Consider the following 19,264-nt stretch of genomic DNA (forward strand, 5'->3'; position numbering starts at 1 on the left):
AAGACAAGTTTTTCACTGTACCTCAGTACATGTGACAATAATAAACCAATTCCAATTCCAGATGGTGGAAGCTGGAGGTGCACAAGCCACAAATGGAGGTAACAGAAACAGGGGTGAACACACGTGACAGCAAGGATGAGAAAGTCAAATGTTCTCTGATGAGGATTCCAAAATAAATTTTATGTCTCTATGCAACACACAATTGTGACAGATCTAAATATTAAAGACTGCAGGAGTTCTGTGCGATAAACACCCTGCTGTGGTCTGCAGAGGGTCTTTGCTGTTTATTTTACAGGCAATTTCTTCCCACTCATGTTCATGATGCTCTGGTCTCGAGGTTAATTATCTCACCAGAACAAGGTCAGCTATTTGCATTTTCTTTAAATCTGATACCTGTATCACCAGTCGTGGAAGCTCCTGGCAGACAATGGAGAAGGTTGAGTAATGGCTTGCTCTCCCATCTCTCCCTCTCCACAGGAGTGATCAAAGGCGAGAGTGGATGCACCTCACTGCACATCCAGAAACAGCACCGCAGAACCCTGGGAACATTCCGTGTTCTGCTCAATGCCATTCCAAATTAGTTATTAAAGCCTGTTTATGTTAGAAGAGACTTCTCTCCCACACATGGATTCCACCACAAATGTCTGTTCTAAGTCTTGCTACAGGAATGGCCATTCAACCGCTCAAGACTGTTCCATTATCTATCAGTCCCTGCCTGATGCAGTTGCAGAGAACACCAGTAAGGCTGCACTTGGAGTATTGTGTACAATTCTGGTCACCACACTACAGGAAGGATGTGGTAGCATTGGGGAGAGTGCAGAGGAGATTCACCAGGACCTTACCTGGAATGGAGGACTTGAGTTACAAGGAGAGACCGAATAGGTTGGGTTCTCCTTGCAGTGCAGGAAGACACAGGGTGAATTTCTGGAGTTTATAAGGGGCAATGATAAGATAGAGGCTTTCTCCCAAGGCAGGGGAATTTAAAACTAGAGGGCAGTGTTACACAGTGACAGACCCGTCCCCACCAGTACTTGTACCCCAGTGTTATACAGCAACAGACCCGTCCCCACTGGTACTGTACCCCGGTGTTATACAGTGACAGGCCCATCCTCACCAGTACTGTACCCCGGTGTTATATAGTGACACACCCATCCCCACTGGTACTGTACCCCAGTGTTATACAGCAACAGACCTGTCCCCACTGGTACTGTACCCTGGTGTTATACAGCGACAGACTTGTCCCCACCGGTACCGTACCCTGGTGTTATATAGCCACAGACCTGTCCCCACCGGTACTGTACACCGGTGTTATACAGCGACAGACCTGTCCCCACCAGTACTGTACCCCGGTGTTATACAGTGACAGACCCATCCCCACCAGTACCGTACCGCGGTGTTATACAGCGACAGACCAGTCCCCACCGGTACTGTACCCTAGTGTTAAACAGCGACAGACACATCCCCACCGGTACCGTATCCCAGTGTTATACAGCGACAGACCCGTCCCCACCAGTACAGTACCCCAGTGTTATACAGGGACAGGCCTGTCCCCACCGGTACCGTACCCCGGTGTTATACAGTGACAGATCCGTCCCCACTGGTACTGTACCGCAGTGTGGAACACTGGCAGACCTTTCCCACTGGTACTGTACTTGGTTTTATACAGTGGCAGATCTCAGTAGTACCGTAAGGCATTTGAATATGCTCTCTCTGGGCCCAAACCGACTATTAGAACAGAATCTGTAACTGTACCACTGGCTGTAGTCAGAACACAGTGAATATTTCACAGAGACCCAGTTAAGGTCCACTGAAATTCCAGTGACTTTGCACAGAGACAGGCAACGGGAAGTTCACAAGGGGAAGAGTCCAGAAGTCCGTGTGGAAGCAGACAGACAGGGATTAATTTCACAAACCTGCGAGTTTTCCGATTGTTACAGACATCGCACTCCTGCAAAAGGAGTGCAAGAGAGGCACAGCTAATCCTTGGAAATAGCATCTGCAGTTTGACATAAATCTGCCTGTGTCTAATCCTCTCGTGCAGGTTCTCAGCTTCCTGGGAAGGTGTGGGTGGGGGGGGAGGTGGGGGGGATGATGGACAGTGGGGTGTGGTGCAGGAGGGGTATGAGGGAGTTTGGGGGGTGGGATGATGAAGAGGTGGGTGTGGGGCAGGAGGGGGATGAGGGAGTTGGGGAGGGGGGTGAAGGCCACTTACAAAGACGGGCAGTAGGTTGCACCTCGGGGAAGCAGCGGACTCGACCCAGCGAAGGCAGGGTCCAGCAGTGCCAAGGTCCTGGCGTCCGACGGGGGAACACAGTGCGGGGTAGGGTTCGACTTCTCCCCCTCACCCTGAAACACAGGAACACCATCCTCACCCCCTTCCTTCACATCGGGGCCCCCCCCCCCCCCCCCAGGTACACTTTGGCGAAGGAGAGGAAACGATTCCCCAGGCGTAAGACGAGTGACGGAGAGCCCACGCTATGAAGCGGATGGGAAGGCAGGAGTCAGTGTGAGGGGGCTGTTGTGTGGACAAGCGACCCTTTGTCTTCAGCTGGGCTGTAGAAGGTGTTGAGGCAAGCACACTGTCCTCCAGCACTGTAACCAACACTGAGCAACACACACCAACACCCGGGTCAGTGCAACAGACTCGAGCAGATACACAGAGAGTCCTTTTCCATTGGGAGCAGTTCACAGCACTGAAACGTAGAAAGGTATTCAGGGGAAAGAAAAAAGATTCAGTTACTTGTGGTTACAGATTAAAAGCACAACACCAGCCCACAGTTAAATCCAAAGTTCCAGGAAGCTTTGAGGTTCAGTTTAAAAAGTGCATCTTCCTGTCTCTGGACCAAACCATGCTTTACACAAGCATCGTTCTATCGTTCAGCAGCTGGAGTCAGGGTGAGAATATGCCAATCATCCTTGCGGAAATGGTGCCAAACTCCGGCACGGGAATGGCAGAGGGAAGTTCCGACAATCCAGTGGACACTCCGGCTGGGGTATCCCTGTGCCTTACATCCCTTGCCGAGCGTAATCCTCTCCAGTGTGTGGATAAAGCTGACTGGGAGAGTTAATCCCTGGCACTGAGCCTCCCGTGCTCTGCTTTCTTGCTTCTGCTCTCACAGGTTGTTTCCAACAATTCCAACTGTTTCTTCCGCCCACTGGGAATATCACCGACAGTGGGCCCCACAGGGAGGAGGCTCACGTTCTACTAATGCTCTCCCAACAGACATTAACCAATCCCAGGACACAGTGACAGAAACAGGTCTTGATTGTGCTAATTTATCAAGCTGCTGACAGTGAACTAATCACAGCTCTCTGCACCAAATCACAGCTCCTGATGCAGAGAGCCAATCAAAACTCCCACCCTCCAGACAAATAGCCAATCACAGCTCCTCCTTTGCATGCAGCTAACCAATCACAGCTGCCTCTTTGCATGCAGCTGGCCAATCAGAATTCCCTCCCAGCAGACAGTCAGCCAATTACTATTCCCACACTGCAGATGGGGAACCAATCATAGTTCCCATATTACAGAGGGGGAGTTAATCATAGCTCCCACTCTCAAACTATGAACCAATCATCACTTCTCTCTACAATTGCCAATCATATTTCTGTCTCTTTGCAATCTGCCAACAACCCACCACAACTCATTCATCTCATGCCCCTTCACAGAAGAATTGTGCATGTGCTGTCAAACAAATGTTATATGCCGTTTGCTGCCACTGTGCTGACCCAAAGCTCTCTGTTTGCAACAGTCTCAGCCAACAATATTCTGCTCCATCCTGAAAATGGCCCTTCAAGCACAAGGGTCCGTGTACCTCTGAATTACTCATCCCTTGGATTACATAGACAATGCATATTGATGTAAGCATCAGCACAGAAAACACTTCAGCCCACTGAGTCTGTGCCAATCATCCATCACCCATTTTTACACTTCTCCCCACATTCTCAGCAACTCCTCCCAGGTCTCTGTACCTCCCTCTGCAACTAGATCCTCCATATCGGGAGACCACAGTCAGTGCGGATCGGCAATAACATCGCCTCCTCGCTGACAATCAACCCAGGCGCACCTCTAGGCTGCGTGCTTAGCCCACTGCTCTACTCTCTCTACACTCATGGCTGCGTGGCAAGGCACAGCTAAAACACCATCTATAAATTCACCAATGACACCACTGCTGTTGGCAGAATCACAGATGGCGATGAGGAGGTGTACAGGAGTGAGGTAGATTGGTTGGTTGAGTGGTGTCGCAACAACAACCTCGCGCTCAATGGCAGCAAGACCAAGGAATTGATTGTGGACTTCAGGAAGGGGAAGTCGGGAGAACACACACCAGTTCTTCTTGAGGGGTCAGCGGTGGAAAGGGTGAGCAGCTTCAAGTTCCTGGGCGTCAACATCTCAGAGGATCCATCTTGGGCCCAACACATTGATGCATCACGAAGAAGGCATGCCAGCAGCTCTACTTTGTTAGGAGTTTGAGGAGATTCGGTATGTCACCAAAGACCCTTAAAAATTTCTATAGACGTCCAGTGGAGAGCATTCTGACTGGTTGCATCACCGCCTGGTATGGAGGCTCCAATGCACAGGATCGCAAGAGGCTGCAGACTCACCCAGCTCCATCATGGGCACAACCCTCCCCACCATCGAGGATATCTTCCAGAGGTGGTGCCTCAAGAAGGCGGCATCCATCATTAAGAACCCTCACGTTCCGGGACATGCCTTCTTCACATTACTACCATCGGGGAGGAGGTACAGGAGCCTGAAGACCCACACTCAATGATTCAGGAACAGCTTCTTCCCCTCCGCCATCAGATTTCTGAAAAGTCCATGATCCCATGAACACTACCTCATTATTCCTTTTCTTTTGCACTATTTATTTTTGTAATTTATAGATTTTTATGTCTTGCATTGTACTGCTGCCGCAAAACAACACATTTCACGTCATATGTCAGTGATAATAAATCTGATTCTGATTCAGATTTCACCACTCACCTACACACAACTGATGCTTGACTGTGATTACAGAGGACATCTCTCTTACCTAATCTGGTCAGTGTGGTTGACTCTTAACTCCACCCTGAAAATGACATGGTCAATTAAGGATCGACAGTAAATGCTGGCTACCCAATCCACATCTCATCAATGAATGAAAATAAATCTCAATATTGGTATCTACATGATGTGTAGTGCATCATGGTAGTGTGGTGGTCAGCGTAACTCTATTACAGTGCCAGTGACCTGGATTCATTTCCGGTCACTGTCTGTAAGGAGTTTGTACGTTCTCCCCGTGGTTTCCTCTGGGTACTCTGGTTTCCTCCCACATTCCAAAGACATACGGGTTAGGAAGTTGTGGGCGTGGCGACACTTGCGGGCTGCCCCCAGAACACTCTACGCAAAAGATGTATTTCACTGTGTGTTTCGATGTACATGTGACTAATAAAGAAATCTTATCTTGTATCAACTGGTGGTATCTGTCTACAGTGCACCGGTAAATGGAATGCTTCTCCTGCCTATATTTAGTGAAGCAAATTATGGGAATCAAGTGACCCCTGGCCCTCTTTCTACCTCTTGTTTTTAACTTTTCATTTCCCTCCAGTATTTCCATTACCTTCAAAAACATTCTGAAATTTGTCTCTAACCTTTTATTTCTCTTGTTATCCAGGCTTTGCAAGGTTTTGACCCAAAACGTCGATAATTCCTTTCCCACCACAGATGCTGCTTGACCTGCTGAGTTCCTCCAGCAGATTGTTTGCCGCTCCATTGCAGCCTTGTGTCTGCAGTGGCTTTAGATGTTCTGCAGATTCCTTTTAAAGCAATATTCCAAGTTAGCTCCTCAATAATCTCTGTCCCTAATGTGCTATTCCCTACAATTTCCGTTCTCTAATCCATCTGTACAACAGCCCATCTGAAATCACTGAACTGTGCTCTTTCTCAGTTGAGCATTTCTCAGTTGCAGAACGGCGCGTAAGAACTTTTGGCTGCTGTTGAACATGTGTATACACTTAGTGCAATACACTGAGTTCTGTATTTTCTTTCTCCTACTTGGTTTTGCACTGATCTTGCACTAATTTTGTATCCTGTATATACCATTTTTTGCACTATTTGTGCTTGGACAATTTTTCTGTCTGCGTTTATTGTATGTCCTCTGTTCTATGTATGTCCTCTGTTGTGTGTCTGGGGGAAACGACATTTCATTCCTCTATGTGTTTAACAGCGTATAGGTGAATAACAAAGTATAACTTGAACTTGAACTTTTACCCTCGATATTTCTTGACCTCCCTTGATAAATACCTTAAACCAGTCAGAGCTGTAGATTCATTTTTTAACATAGAACAGTACAGCACAGAACAGGCCCTTCGGCCCACAATGTTGTGCCGACATAGCTAATCCCTCCTACCTACAGAATGCTCATATCCCTCCATTTTCCTCTTATTCATGTGCCCATTCAAGCCCCTCTTAAAAAGCCCCAATAAATTTGCCTCCACCACCCTATGAGGCAACGCATTCCAGGCATCCACCACTCTCTCAGTAAAAAACTTTGCTCTCACATCTCTTCTGAACTTACCCCCTCTCACCTTAAATGCATGCCCTCTTGGTATTGGATCACTCAATAATGGGAAAAAGATATTGCTTGTCCACCCTATCTATGCCCCTCATCACTTTATACACTTCCAACAGATCCCCCCTCAGCCTCCGCCACTGCGGAGAAAAGAGCCCAAGTTTGTCCAGCCTCTCCTGATAGCACATGCCCTCTAATCCAGGCAGCATCCTGGTAAACCTCCTCTGCACCCTCTCTAAAGCCTCGACATCCTTCCTTGTAGTGAGGTGACCAGAATTACACACAATACTCTAAATGCGGCCTAACCAGAGTTCCGTTACCCTTGGTCACGGATTTGGGCAACAATATGGGAGACCTTTTGTGGTGATGATCAATATAAATGCCTCACAGGAAAATTTTTGGTAGTACAAGCAGACACATTCCAATCTGGTGGCGAGAGGTATCTGCAAGCATCATCTACACATCCATTTGTAAATTCGAGATAGTAAAGTCAACAGTGGCCAATAGACATTCAGGAGCCAACTAGAACTCAAAGACCAACAGGAGCCCAGCACCCAATGGAAGCCCATTATTTAGCACAAAATATTGCCCAATGTGAGCCAAGCACCCAGTGGCCAAGACCCGATCACCACGGCATATACGGTTACAGGACAAATTCTGCTTATATCATGCTGTGTGCCTGTGATGTTCCTGCCAGTAAGTTTTTCATTGTACCTGTGCCTACATGTACTTGTGCATCTGACAATAAGCTTGACTCTGACAAGTGCTGGGAAATAGGATTAATGCAGATGGTATTTGATTGCCAGTATCGACACTGTGGGCCAAAGGGCTGTAGTGCTCCATGACTCCATGGCTAGGTACTGCGGGAGACTGACCAAGCAATGGTCAGCCTCCGTGAACTAGGTGGGGAAGGAAAAATCAAGCAGAATAAAATAAAACTAAACACCTGAAATGCATCAGTCAAGGCACTGAGTATAAAAGTTGGGAGGTTGTGGTACAGTTGTACAGGACTCTGGTGAGGCCACACTTGGAGTATTCCATTCAGTTTTGGTCTCCCTGCTGTAGGAAAGCTGTTATTAAACTGGAAAGAGTGCAGAAAAGATCCATAAGGACTTGAGGGACTGAGTTATAGGACAGGCTTGGACTTTATTCCTTAGAGAGTAGGAGACTGAGAGGTGATCTTATAGAGGTGTGTAAAATCATGAGGGGGATAGATAGTGTGAATGCACACAGTCTGTTTCCCAGGGTTGGGGAATCAAGAACCAGAGGGCACATGTTTAAGGTGGGAGGGGAGAGATTTAATAGGAACTTGAGGGGCAAGTTTTTTTTTTTACACAGAGGGTGGTATCTATGTGGAACGAGCTGCCAGAGGAAGTGGTGGAGGCAGGTACAATAACAACTTTTAAAAGAAAGTCGGACAGGTCCATGGATTGGAAAGGTTCAGGAGGTTATGGGGCAAACGTAGACAACTGGAACTGGCTTGGATGGAACATCTTCGTCAGCATGGACCAGTTGGGCCAAAGGGCCTGTTTCCATGCTGTATAACTCTCTGACTCTCTCTATTGCATTTCTGAAACAAAAGAGTTAAGTTGTGCTTTGAGAAAATCATTGTCAAATCAGGTTTGGTACTGTGCTGGCAAGGGATACCATTTCAGATAGTCAGAAGCATCTGGTCTGCTGATTGTGAGTGCCTACGGATGAGCGCACAGTGATATTCACTGCCAGGGAAATCACATAATGAATATTACACGACAAAAGGCGTGTTAATTGATTGTTAATGGGTGATTAAACAATGATGGCAACCTAATGTTTCTGCTGCGATTTCTGAACTTATTCCCAACATGCGGTACCCTGAAGATGGTTTCTGTCTTGTGTTTGTGGATTCCTGGAATTTACCACTTAACTAGAATCAGAAAGAATGTTGAATCCAGGAGGTTCCAGCCTGCTGCTCCATCACCTGCCACAGTAATGTCTGCTCCCCTTTCTGAGAATCTTCCTGTCACCATCTCCCCTCCCTCTTGCAGAATCCCACCCCTTTTAACCTTCCAAGACCCATTCTATTTTCATCACGTAATCCGGGATGAAATTCCCAGTGCCAGTAATGTTAACAATGGCAGATGAGTCATTTTTAAGTACTCCAAACTGTGGACTGTCAGAGGCATAGTGTTGAGGAAGTGCAGCATTGTCAGAGTTGTTTACTACCTGTTAGACAAAGCATTAAATTAAACCCAGGTTGATGTAAAATATTCCACAATACTATTTTAAGATGAGAGGGCTCCTGTTCAACATTTAAATCAGATTTCCTACAATACCATAACAACTATACTTCAGAAGTACTTCATATATGTTCAATACTTTCAGACATTCTGAGGTCAAGAAAGATGTTGTATAGACACAAGTGACTACAGATGCTGGAATCTGGAGCAAGAAATGAGTGCGGGAGGAACTCAGCGGGTCAGGCAGCATCTGTGGAAGGAAATGGACAGTTGACATTTTGGGTCATCTTGGTATTGGTATTGGTTTATTATTGTCACTTGTACTGTCCTGGGTCCTGGGCAGAGCAGTTGCCGTACCAAACTGTGGTGCATCCAGACAGAATGCTTTCTACGGTGCTTTGATAAAAGTTGGTGAGTGTCAACAGGGACATGCCAAATTTCTTTAGCCTCCTGAGGAAGTAGAGGCGCTGGTGAAAAACTTATCTTGCGTACCGTTCATACAGATCAATTCATTACACAGTGCAGATACATTGAGTTAGTACAGAGTGCATTGAGGTAGTACAGGTAAAAACAATAACAGAGTACAGAGTAAAGTGTCATACCTACAGTGAAGTGCAGTACAGGTAGACAATAAGGTGCAAGGTCACAACAAGGTAGATCGTGAGGTCATAGTCCATCTCATCCTATAAGGGATCCGTTCAATAGTCTTATCACAGTGGGGTAGAAACTGTCCTAGAGCCTGATGGTACATGCCCTCAGGCTCCTGTGTCTTCTGCCTGATGGGAGAGGAGAGAAGAGAGAATGACCTGGGTGGGTGGGGTCTTTGATTATGCTGGCTGCTTCACCAAGACAACGAGAGGTAAAGACAGAGTCCAAGGAGGGGAGGCTGGTGTCCATGATGCACTGGGCGGTGTCCACAACTCTCTGCAGTTTCTTGCGGTCCTGGGCAGAGCAGTTGCCATACCAAACTGTGATGCATCCAGACAGAATGCTTTCTATGGTGCTTCGATAATAGTTGGTGAGTGTCAACAGGGACATGCCAAATTTCTTTAGCCTCCTGAGGAAGTAGAGGCGCTGGTGAGCTCTCTTGGCCGAGGCGTCAACATGGTTGGACCAGGACAGGCTTGTATGGACACATTTCTTTCCTTTCCAGCATCTTTGTTGACCATCTATTACTTAATTATATCTACAGGTGCTTTAACAATAATGATCAATATTTAATCACAGAACTCCACAGTGCCTAAAGAAGGTAAAGATTTCTCTACATGAGCAGAGAGAAGATTTACCAGAATTGGAGCAGGGTTCTCAGATTTCTGTTATGGGAGAGATCTTGGCTGTTCTTCATAGGGCAGAGATGTTAAGGGGCAATTTAATAATCTGAATAGTTTTGAAAGAGCAGGATAGTACAAACTGTATCCAGTGCCAGGAGACTAGGTAACCAGAGGAAACACAGGTAAAAGAATCAGGAAACCATGAGGACGATGGGATTATTTATAATTGAATTGTTTTGATCTGAAATGTGCAAAAAGGATCGAGGGAATAGATTCAACTTTCCAAGGGGATTGGATAAATGTTTGAGGAGCTAAATTACGTAGAACAAATCGGGTAGGAAGCAAGGGTCGAATGGAATGGCTCTCTAGAAACCTTGGCACAAACTCAAACTCAATGGAATGGTGGCCTACTGTTGTGCTCTAAGATCCTACTAACCCTAGGAGAGGCATCAATTCAAGAAAAGAAGTAGGCACACTTTGAGTCCATCACAGAAATAAGGCTGGAGTCATAAGAGACTGCAGATGTCAGATGAGTCCAGGTGAAGGGTCTCGACTCGAAACTTTGACTGTCCATTTACCTCCATTGATGCTGCCTGACCTGCTGGAAGTATCCTCATCATGCACAGGAATGTAAGAAGCTGCAGAGAGTGGTGGACTCTGCCCAATACATCACGGGCACATCCCTCCCCACCATCGGTAGTATCCACAGGAGGCGCTGCCTCAAGAAGGCAACATCCATCATCAAAGATCCCCACCATCTGGGCCATGCCATCTTCTCGCAGCTACCATCGGGCAGGAGGTACAGAAGCCTGAAGTCCCACACCACCAGGTTCAGGAACAGCTACTTCCCTTCAACCATTCGGTTCTTGAACCAACTGGCAAAATCATTATCACAATGGTTTAGCAACACTGTGACCACTTTGAATGACAATGGATTTTATTTTGTTCTAATTGTTTTCTTTCTTGTAAAGATTGTGTATAATTATGCTTAATTTATGTTTTTTCTTGTAAATGCTGCTTATCTGATGCTATCTGCCTGTGATGCTGCTGCAAGTAAGTTTTTCATTGCAACTGTGCACACTTGTACATGTGCACATGACAATAAACTTGACTTTGAGTTCCTCAGCATCTCGTTTGTTGATACAGAAATAAGACTGTTCAGTACTTTGGATGCTGCCATCCAGATTCTGCCACTGTTTTAATTGCTTTGCAAACTGCCAAATCCACACTTAATGAACAGTTACAATAAGGAGTGACTCACTTGGCTCGGGTTGTTTGCAATGTTTTGCTGGGAGCTATTAAATCAGCTGTTTCTTGGCACAGAACTTCAATGCAGAGCACTGCTTCTGTTTGCGCAGAGATTTTCTGTGTCTAATCCTGGAGGGGAGCTGGTCCCACACGTCCAATCTCCCGAGCTCGTAGAAAAGCAATGACCCAGCACTGAAGAACCAGTGCATTCGTGGTCCAGACAAAGTGCAAATGTCTCTGGGCAAGAGAGGACGTGGCACTAGTCTTTACCATGCAAACATCAGTCTGAGCTCTGGAGCTGCAGCGTAGCATAAACGCGACTAATTAAAAACACAAACGCTGCCAAACCTGTGCAGACTTGCACCTGTGTTTATGGCAGAAGCACAGATTATGTTTGACTTCTTGCCGTTATCAACAAAATACGGCTATTAATTGTGAAGCTGGCCGACTGAGTCCAGTCAATGGAGGATGGTCATAGCGGAACAAAGGACTGCAGATGCTGGAATCCAGATGAAAAACACGACGATGCTGGAGGAACTCAGCAGGCCAGGCAGCATCCATGGAGAAAAGCAGGTGGTCAACGTTTCGGGACAGGACCCTTCTTTGGGACTGAAGATGGGAAAAGGGGGGAAACGCAGAGCAGCGATAGGTGCATAGCTTAGAACCTTGCAGCCTAACAGCATGAATATTGAATTCTCCCACTTTAGGTAATCCTCACCCCCCTTCCCCACACCCCTCCTCCCCCCCACTTCCCTTTCCTAGCCCTTTCTTCCTCTCTCTTTTTACCTTTGACCCATCCCCTGGTGGATCTGCTCTCCCCTCCTCCCCCGCACCTGCTAATCACTATCTCTTACCTGCATCTACCTATCGCCACCCTGTGCCCACCCCACCTCCCCTCTTTTGTCCACCTATCACTGCTCTGCTTTTCCCTCCTATATATTGGGCTTCCCCTTTTTCCATCTACAGTCCTGAAGAAGGGTCCTGACCCAAAACGTTGACCGCCTGCTTTTCTCCACGGATGCTGCCTGGCCTGCTGAGTTCCTCCAGCATCACAGTGTTTTTCATCGGAGACACTTAAGTTGCTTGGTAGAAATGATTAACTCATGATTCACACTCACATGGATCGTGCAATGTTTCTGGATGATGTAATCACCTCCAGCCTTAAAACCTCTCGAGAGCTCTCTGTTCCTTCAATTCTCACTTTTCTTTTTCATTCCTGAATTTAATCATTCTCCAGTTGCCAAGGCTCGAAGCTAATCTCCACAAATCTCTCCAAATTTATCTGTCGCTCTCTCTCTCTCATACAGACATCTTTTGAAATACTCCTTATAACCTAACCTATTAAATAAGCTTTTGGTCATCTGAGCTAACCTCTCCTTTTGTGGATCTGTATCAAATGCTTACTTGAGAAAAACGTCTACAAAGCTCTTTGTAAAGGGCAGGTTTCATCTCTGCTGGATCATTCTAGTGCCGTGCTTTTAAGTCTTCACCAAGCTCCTTGAAACATTAATGACAAATGCAAGTCTTTGTAGAGTCTTGCATTAAGTTTAACCTAGCACAGACATGATAAACCAAATTGTTTCCTTCTGGGCCATCACATTCTAGGAACCTGTGGACCAGTCAATTATTCAGCACACAAACCCATTCACCACTCACGATCCTGTTTACATCAACAGTGCTGAGGTCAAAAGGGTTGAGGGCTTCAAGTTCCTAGAAGTGAACATCACAAATAGCCTGTCCTGGTCCAACCACGTAGACATCACAGCCAAGAAAGCTCACCAGTGCCTCTACTTCCTCAGGAGGCTAAAGAAATCTGGCATGTCCCCTTTGGCCCTCGCCAGTTTTTATCGATATCTGGATGCATCATGGCTTGGTATGGCAACTACTCTGCCTGTGACCACAAGAAACTGCAGAGAGTTGTGGACACAGCCCAGCGCATCACGGAAACCAGCCTCCCCTCCATGGACTCCCATGTCTACACTTCTCACTGCCTTGGTAAAGCAGCCTACATAATCTAAGACCCCATCCATCCCAGACATTCTCTCTTCTCCCCTCTCCCATTGGGCAGAAGATACAAAAGCCTGAAAGCACCTACCACCAGGCTCAAGGACAGCTTCTATCCCGCTGTTATAACACTATTGAACAGTCCCCTAGTGCGATAAGAGGGATTCTTGACCTCACAAGCCACCTTGCTATGGCCTTGCACCTTACTGTCTGCCTGCGCTGCACTTTCTCTGTAACTGTAACACTTTATTCTGCATTCTGTTATTGCTTTTCCCTTGTACTACCTCAACGCACTGTGTATTGAATTGATCTGTGTGGACGGTATGCAAAACAAGTCTTTCACTGCACCTCGATACATGTGACAATAATAAACCAATTCCCATTCACCAACCCCACCCTCACCCTCACCTCCACCCCCTGCCCACTCATTTTCCTTTCTCAGTAACTTACACCTCTACAGCATTCGTCAGTTACAGAAAGGCGCCTCCGAGTGATTTATGAGCAGGCATTGGAAGGCATAGAGGTCAGGGAGCAGAGACAAGGCAACAAGGCTGAACAGAGGAGAAGAGGGACAGTAAGTCACAGTGGGGGGAGGGGAGTAGGATAGAAAGAGCAGGGAACCAAAATTCACAGACATAAGGGATGGGATTTTTGGTGAAAAAGTAATATGAAAGAGTGGGGGGTTTGGGATCTCCAAAGCGCATGGAAGACCTGTCCTGGCCTCTTATTTAAGTTTGGAACTGGCTGAACCACCTTACAATGTCAATGGCAAGCTGCAAGCATGCGGTATCCGCCAGCACCCTGGGTGAATTTCGCAGTCGGTGGGCCCCCCAGGGGATCGCGTGTGTCATGGACAGTGTGAACGAGATCCTTATCTGAAGTATTGTGTTTTGTGGTCGTTAGTTAGCGTTATTTGCTGTAGTTATGTAGTTAGAATCTGTCTGCGTAGTTTTTTCTTTCTTGTGTGAGTTGCTGTAGTTTTGGCCCTGGATGTCGTTTTGTAGTGCTTTTAGTCAATAAGATAAGATTCCTTTATTAGTCACATGTACATTGAAACACACAGTGAAATACGTCTTTTTGCAATAGAGTGATCTGGGGGTATCCCGCAAGTGTTGCCACGCTTCCGGCGCCAACATAGCATGCCCACAACTTCCGAACCCGTACGTCTTTGGAATGTGGGAGAAAACCGGAGCACCCGGAGGAAACCTATGCAGACACGGGGAGAACGTACAAACTCCTTACAGAGAGCGGCTGGAATTGAACCTGGGTTGCTGGCGCTGTAATAGCGTTGTGCTAACCGCCACACTACCATGCCTGTACTTTTGTATGTTCAAAAAAAAACGGTAAGCTGCAATCATCCCCAGAGCACTGTGGCCTCCTCATAACAAAAAGTTTATGGACCACAGGGGAAAGATGCTACAAAAGCTTAAAATGACACCAGAACTATCCAGAGAAGATGAAACAAGTCAACAAATTTCACGTCATAGGTCAGTGATAATAAATGTGCTTCTGATTCTGCTGTGACCTTTTCTTTATAAAAGAAAGACTGAAGGGGTGATTTTATGAAGGGTTTTTGGAGGATGAAAGAGTTGACGGGGTGGTCTATAGTGGGGAATAAAACAGAACTGGGGCCACATGTGTAAGATAATCACAACTATATCTGATGGACAATTCAGGAGAAATTCCTTTATGTGGAGCGTAGTGTGAGAATGAGGAATAGCAAACAGGTACTGAAGGAGAGGCTGATCAGAAGCACAAGAGAGAAAGGAAATGGAAGGATGTGGTGATGGGGTAGGATGGAGTATGAAGAACAGCAAGCAACAGTTGGGCCGAATGGCCTGTCTCTGTGCTATGAATGGATTTTTGTGACAAAAACGACATTAACGTGGAAAGAGTGCAAAGATTTATGAGGATGTTACCAGGACACGAGAGCCTGAGTTATGGGGAGAGGTTGGGTGGGCTGGGACTTGCTCCCTTGAAGCGTAGGAGACTGAGGGGTGAACTTATAGAGGTGCATAAAATCATAGGGGGTATAGATAAGGTGAATGCACACAGTCTTTCTCCCTGGGAAAGGGAACAAAAAACTAGAGGGCATAGGTTTAATGTGAGAGGGGAAAGATTTAAAAGGGACCTGAGGGGCAACTTCTTTATGCAGAGGGTGGTGAGTATATGGAACGAGCTGCCAGGGGAAGTGGTTGAGGCACTTGGACAGGTACACGGATAGGAAAGGTTTAGCGGGATTTGGGCCAAACGCAGGCAAATGGGACTGGCTCAGATGGGGACCATGGTCATCTAAGCCAGTCCCATTGGGCTGAAGGGCCTGTTTCTGTGCTGTATTACTCTATTACTCTTGAAGGATTGGGAAATTAATGAAAAATTTCTATAGAACATAGAACACTACAGCAGAGTACAGGCCCTTTGGCCCACAATGTTGTGTATCCTGCTCTAAGATCTATCTAACCCTTCCCTCCCACATAGCCCCCTATTTTTCTATCATTCATGTGTCTATCTAAAAGTCTCTTAAATGTCCCTGATGTATCTACCACCACAACCTCTGCAGGCAGTGCGTTCCACACACCCACCACTCTCTTTCTAAAGAACTTACCCCTGACATCCCCCTTATACCTTCCTCCAATCACCTTAAAATTATGTCCCCTCGTGTTAGCCATTGTCACCCTGGGAAAAAGTCTCTGACTGTCCACTCGATCTATGCCTCTTATCATCTTGTACACCTCTATCAAGTCCCCTCTCGTCCTCCTTCTCTCCAAAGAGAGAAGCCCTAACTCGCTCAAACTATCCTCATAAGGCATGCTCTCCAATCTAGGCAGCATCCTGGTAAATCTCCTCTGCACCCTCTCTAAAGCTTCCACATCTTTCCTATAATGAGGCGACCAGAACTGAACACAATACTCCAAGTGTGGTCTGACCAGAGTTCTATAGAGCTGCAACATCTATACTAAAACAGTTGCAATTTTATTTTCTGTTTGCTGTTGGCAGGAATAATCTGCGGCAGGCATCAAAGACAGGATCTCACAGGAGAGACATGTTATTTCAGCTAAGTGTTTCTGGGAAACCTAAACACAAGAGGAAAAGTCGTTGATGAACCACCCTCTCTCTGACAGACTGCCAATAATTTAACTCTTTATTATGAAGAGGCAGCTCATTTCCTGAGCTGGCTTTTGACCCCATGCCTTGCAAAGCAGCTTGTGACATGGTTGGGGAGAGAGCTTCTTTAGGATAAATCCTTGTGAGAATGAAAGGGCGAGTATTGGGGCAGGATACACCACAGTGAAAGCATTCATAAGTTTTTACTACCTGAACAAAGTTCTCAGCCATGACCCAGTAGGGAGTGCATTCTCCCTGTGACAAGTCAGGCATTTATGGGTCAAACCTCATTTCAGAATCTCAAGCATAAATTCTCAGCTCACATTACTGGAGCTGTAACTCAGCAGGACGCTGCAACATTGGAGATGCCAACTTTCAGACGAGGCTCCAAACTCAAGTCTTGCCTGCTCTCTCAGCTGGGTGTAAATGAACGTATGAAACAATACTGGAAAATAGTGGAGACACAGGAGACTGCAGATGCTGGAATCTGGAGCAACACACAAGATGCTGGAGGAACTCAGCGGGTCAAGCAGCATCTGTGGAGGGAAATGGATAGTTGACGTTTCAGGTTGAGACCCTTCAACAGGACTGAAAGATAGAGGGGTGATGGCCAGTGTAAAGAGGTGAGGTGGAGGGGTGGAGCAAGAGCTGGCAGGTGATAGGTGGATCCAGGTGAGGAGGGGAGAGTGGAAATAGCGTTCCCTAGAGTGTTCTGAGTGCAGTTATTATCCAATTATTGCAAGTCTTATGAGGATAGGTTGAGTGAGCTCAGGCTGTTCTCTTTGGAGAGGAGGAGAATGAAAGGTGACTTGACAGAGGTGTACAAGATGATAAGAGGCATAGATCAAGTGGACAGTCAGAGACTTTTTCCCAGGACGACAATGGCTAACACGACGGGGAATAATTTTAAGGTGATTGGAGGAAGGTATAAGGAGGATGTCAGGGGTAAGTTTTTTTACACAGAGAGTGGTGGGTGTGTGGAAGGCACTGCCGGCAGAGGTTGTGGTGGCAGATACATTAGGGACATTTAAGAGACTCTTAGATAGACACATGAATGATAGAAAAATAGGGGGCTATGTGGGAGGGAAGGGTTAGATAGATCTTCGAGTAGGATATAAAGTCAGCACAACATTGTGGGCTGGAGGGCCTGTACTGCACTGCAGCGTTCTATGTTCTATTTGGGCGGCACAGTGGTGCGGTAGTTAGTGCTACCTGGCACACAGCTCCAGCACCCTGGCTTCAATCCCAACCTAATATTCCTTGTGATTTGTTGTTAAATTTACTTGATGTTATTCCTGTAAATTTACTTTCTTATTACACCTCAACGAGTTTACCCTGGCTCCTAGCAGCTCCATGCCATCAGTTCCATTCCCCTTCTCTTGCCTGGTGACAAATTCTCTCTCAACATGCCCTTCAATTTCCTGCTCTTACACAAGAACATAAGGAAATAGAAGCAGGAGTTGGCCATCTGGCCCTCCATGGGCTCGCCATTCAATATGATCTGCTTCTGTGCCAGTTCCCCACAGCCCTCAATTCCCTGATCTATCTGAAATGTACCTATTTCCTCCTTAAGTACCCCGAGTGATCCAGTCTCCACAATGTTCGAGGGCAGAGGATTCCAGGGACGCATCACCCTCTGTGGAAAATTCTTTTAATTCTTTTACCCAAAGAGGTAATTTACACCGGCCAGTTCACCTGCTGGCAGGTGGGGATGTGGGAGGAGACGAGGGCAGCGCGAAGTATCCCGCACGGCACAGGGAGACCTTCACACGGAGACAGCACCCAGACTGAACTATCATAACGCAAGCTGTTGTTGCAGAAGGGGAAAGTGCGGGAGCAAAAGGGAGAGAGAGAGAGAAAGGGTCAAGGGCACAGTGAGAGGGGGAGAAAGAAGAAGTTAGTAAATTGGCTTATTGTTATCACATAGAACAGTACAGCACAGGAACAGGCCCTTCGGCCCATAATGTTGTGCAAACTAACTAAATTAGGAATCAAATGCCCACCTAAACTAATCCCTTCTGCCTACACAATGTCCATATGCCTCCATTCTCTGCACATCCATGTGTCTATCTAAGAGCCTCTTAAACGTCTCTATGGTATTTGCCTCCACTCCCACCCCTGACAGCACATTCCAGGCACCCAAGTGTAAAAAACCTTGCCCCACACATCCCCTTTGAACTTAGCCCCGCTCACCTTAAATACATGCCCTGTGGTGTTAGACATTTCAAAAAATATACCGACTATCTATGCCTCTCATAATTTTATAAACTTCTATCAGGTCCCCCCTGTTGCTCCAAAGAAAACAACCCCAGTTTGTCCAACCTCTCCTTGTAGCTCATACCCTCTAATCCAGGCAGCAACCTGGTGAACCTCTTCTGCACCCTCTCCAAATCCTCGACATCCTTCCTATAATGAGGCGACCAGAATTGAATGCAATGCTCCAGATGCAGCCTAACTAGAGTTTTACTTCCTGACTCTCGAACTCATGTACTGAGGTACAGTGAAAAACTTGCATGCCATCCATACAGATCATTTCATTACAACAGTGCATTGAGGTAGTACAGGGGAAAACAATAACAGAATGCAGAATAAAGTGTCACAGTCACAGAGAAAGTGCAGTGCAGGCAATAAGGTGCAAGGCAATAACGAGGGAGATTGTGGGGTCAAGAGCGGTGTTCGTGCGTGGGGTTGAAGGGGGTAGTAAGATGGGAGAGTGCGGATAGGGAAGTGAGAGAGGGGGTGAAGGTGGTGTGAGGAAGTGAGAGGAATGGTGAGAGTGCAGAGTCGGGGGGTGACAGACAGCGAAAGGTGAGTGGGAGTGAAGGCGTTGTGCTGAATGGGATAGTGGAAAGGTGAAGGGAACAGGGGT

At 46.6% G+C, this 19,264-nt stretch overlaps 1 protein-coding gene across 2 annotated transcripts in view; it reads right to left on the reverse strand.

Annotated features, from left to right (window-relative positions):
- Window positions 1–19,264, reverse strand: part of LOC127571990 (segment polarity protein dishevelled homolog DVL-3) — a 147,542-nt gene that overhangs the window by 52,719 nt on the left and 75,559 nt on the right. Inside the window, exon 5 of one of the 2 annotated variants that reach the window (XM_052018790.1) lies at window positions 5,632–5,796. The exons of the other annotated variant lie outside the window; for it this stretch is intronic. Within the exon in view, the coding sequence (XP_051874750.1) occupies window positions 5,632–5,796 (165 nt within the window). The remainder of the gene's footprint in view (window positions 1–5,631; window positions 5,797–19,264) is intronic. 2 annotated transcript variants of the gene reach the window in all.

The sequence above is a fragment of the Pristis pectinata genome, chromosome 6 (genome assembly GCF_009764475.1).
Source record: "Pristis pectinata isolate sPriPec2 chromosome 6, sPriPec2.1.pri, whole genome shotgun sequence".
NCBI classification, from domain to species: domain Eukaryota; kingdom Metazoa; phylum Chordata; class Chondrichthyes; order Rhinopristiformes; family Pristidae; genus Pristis; species Pristis pectinata.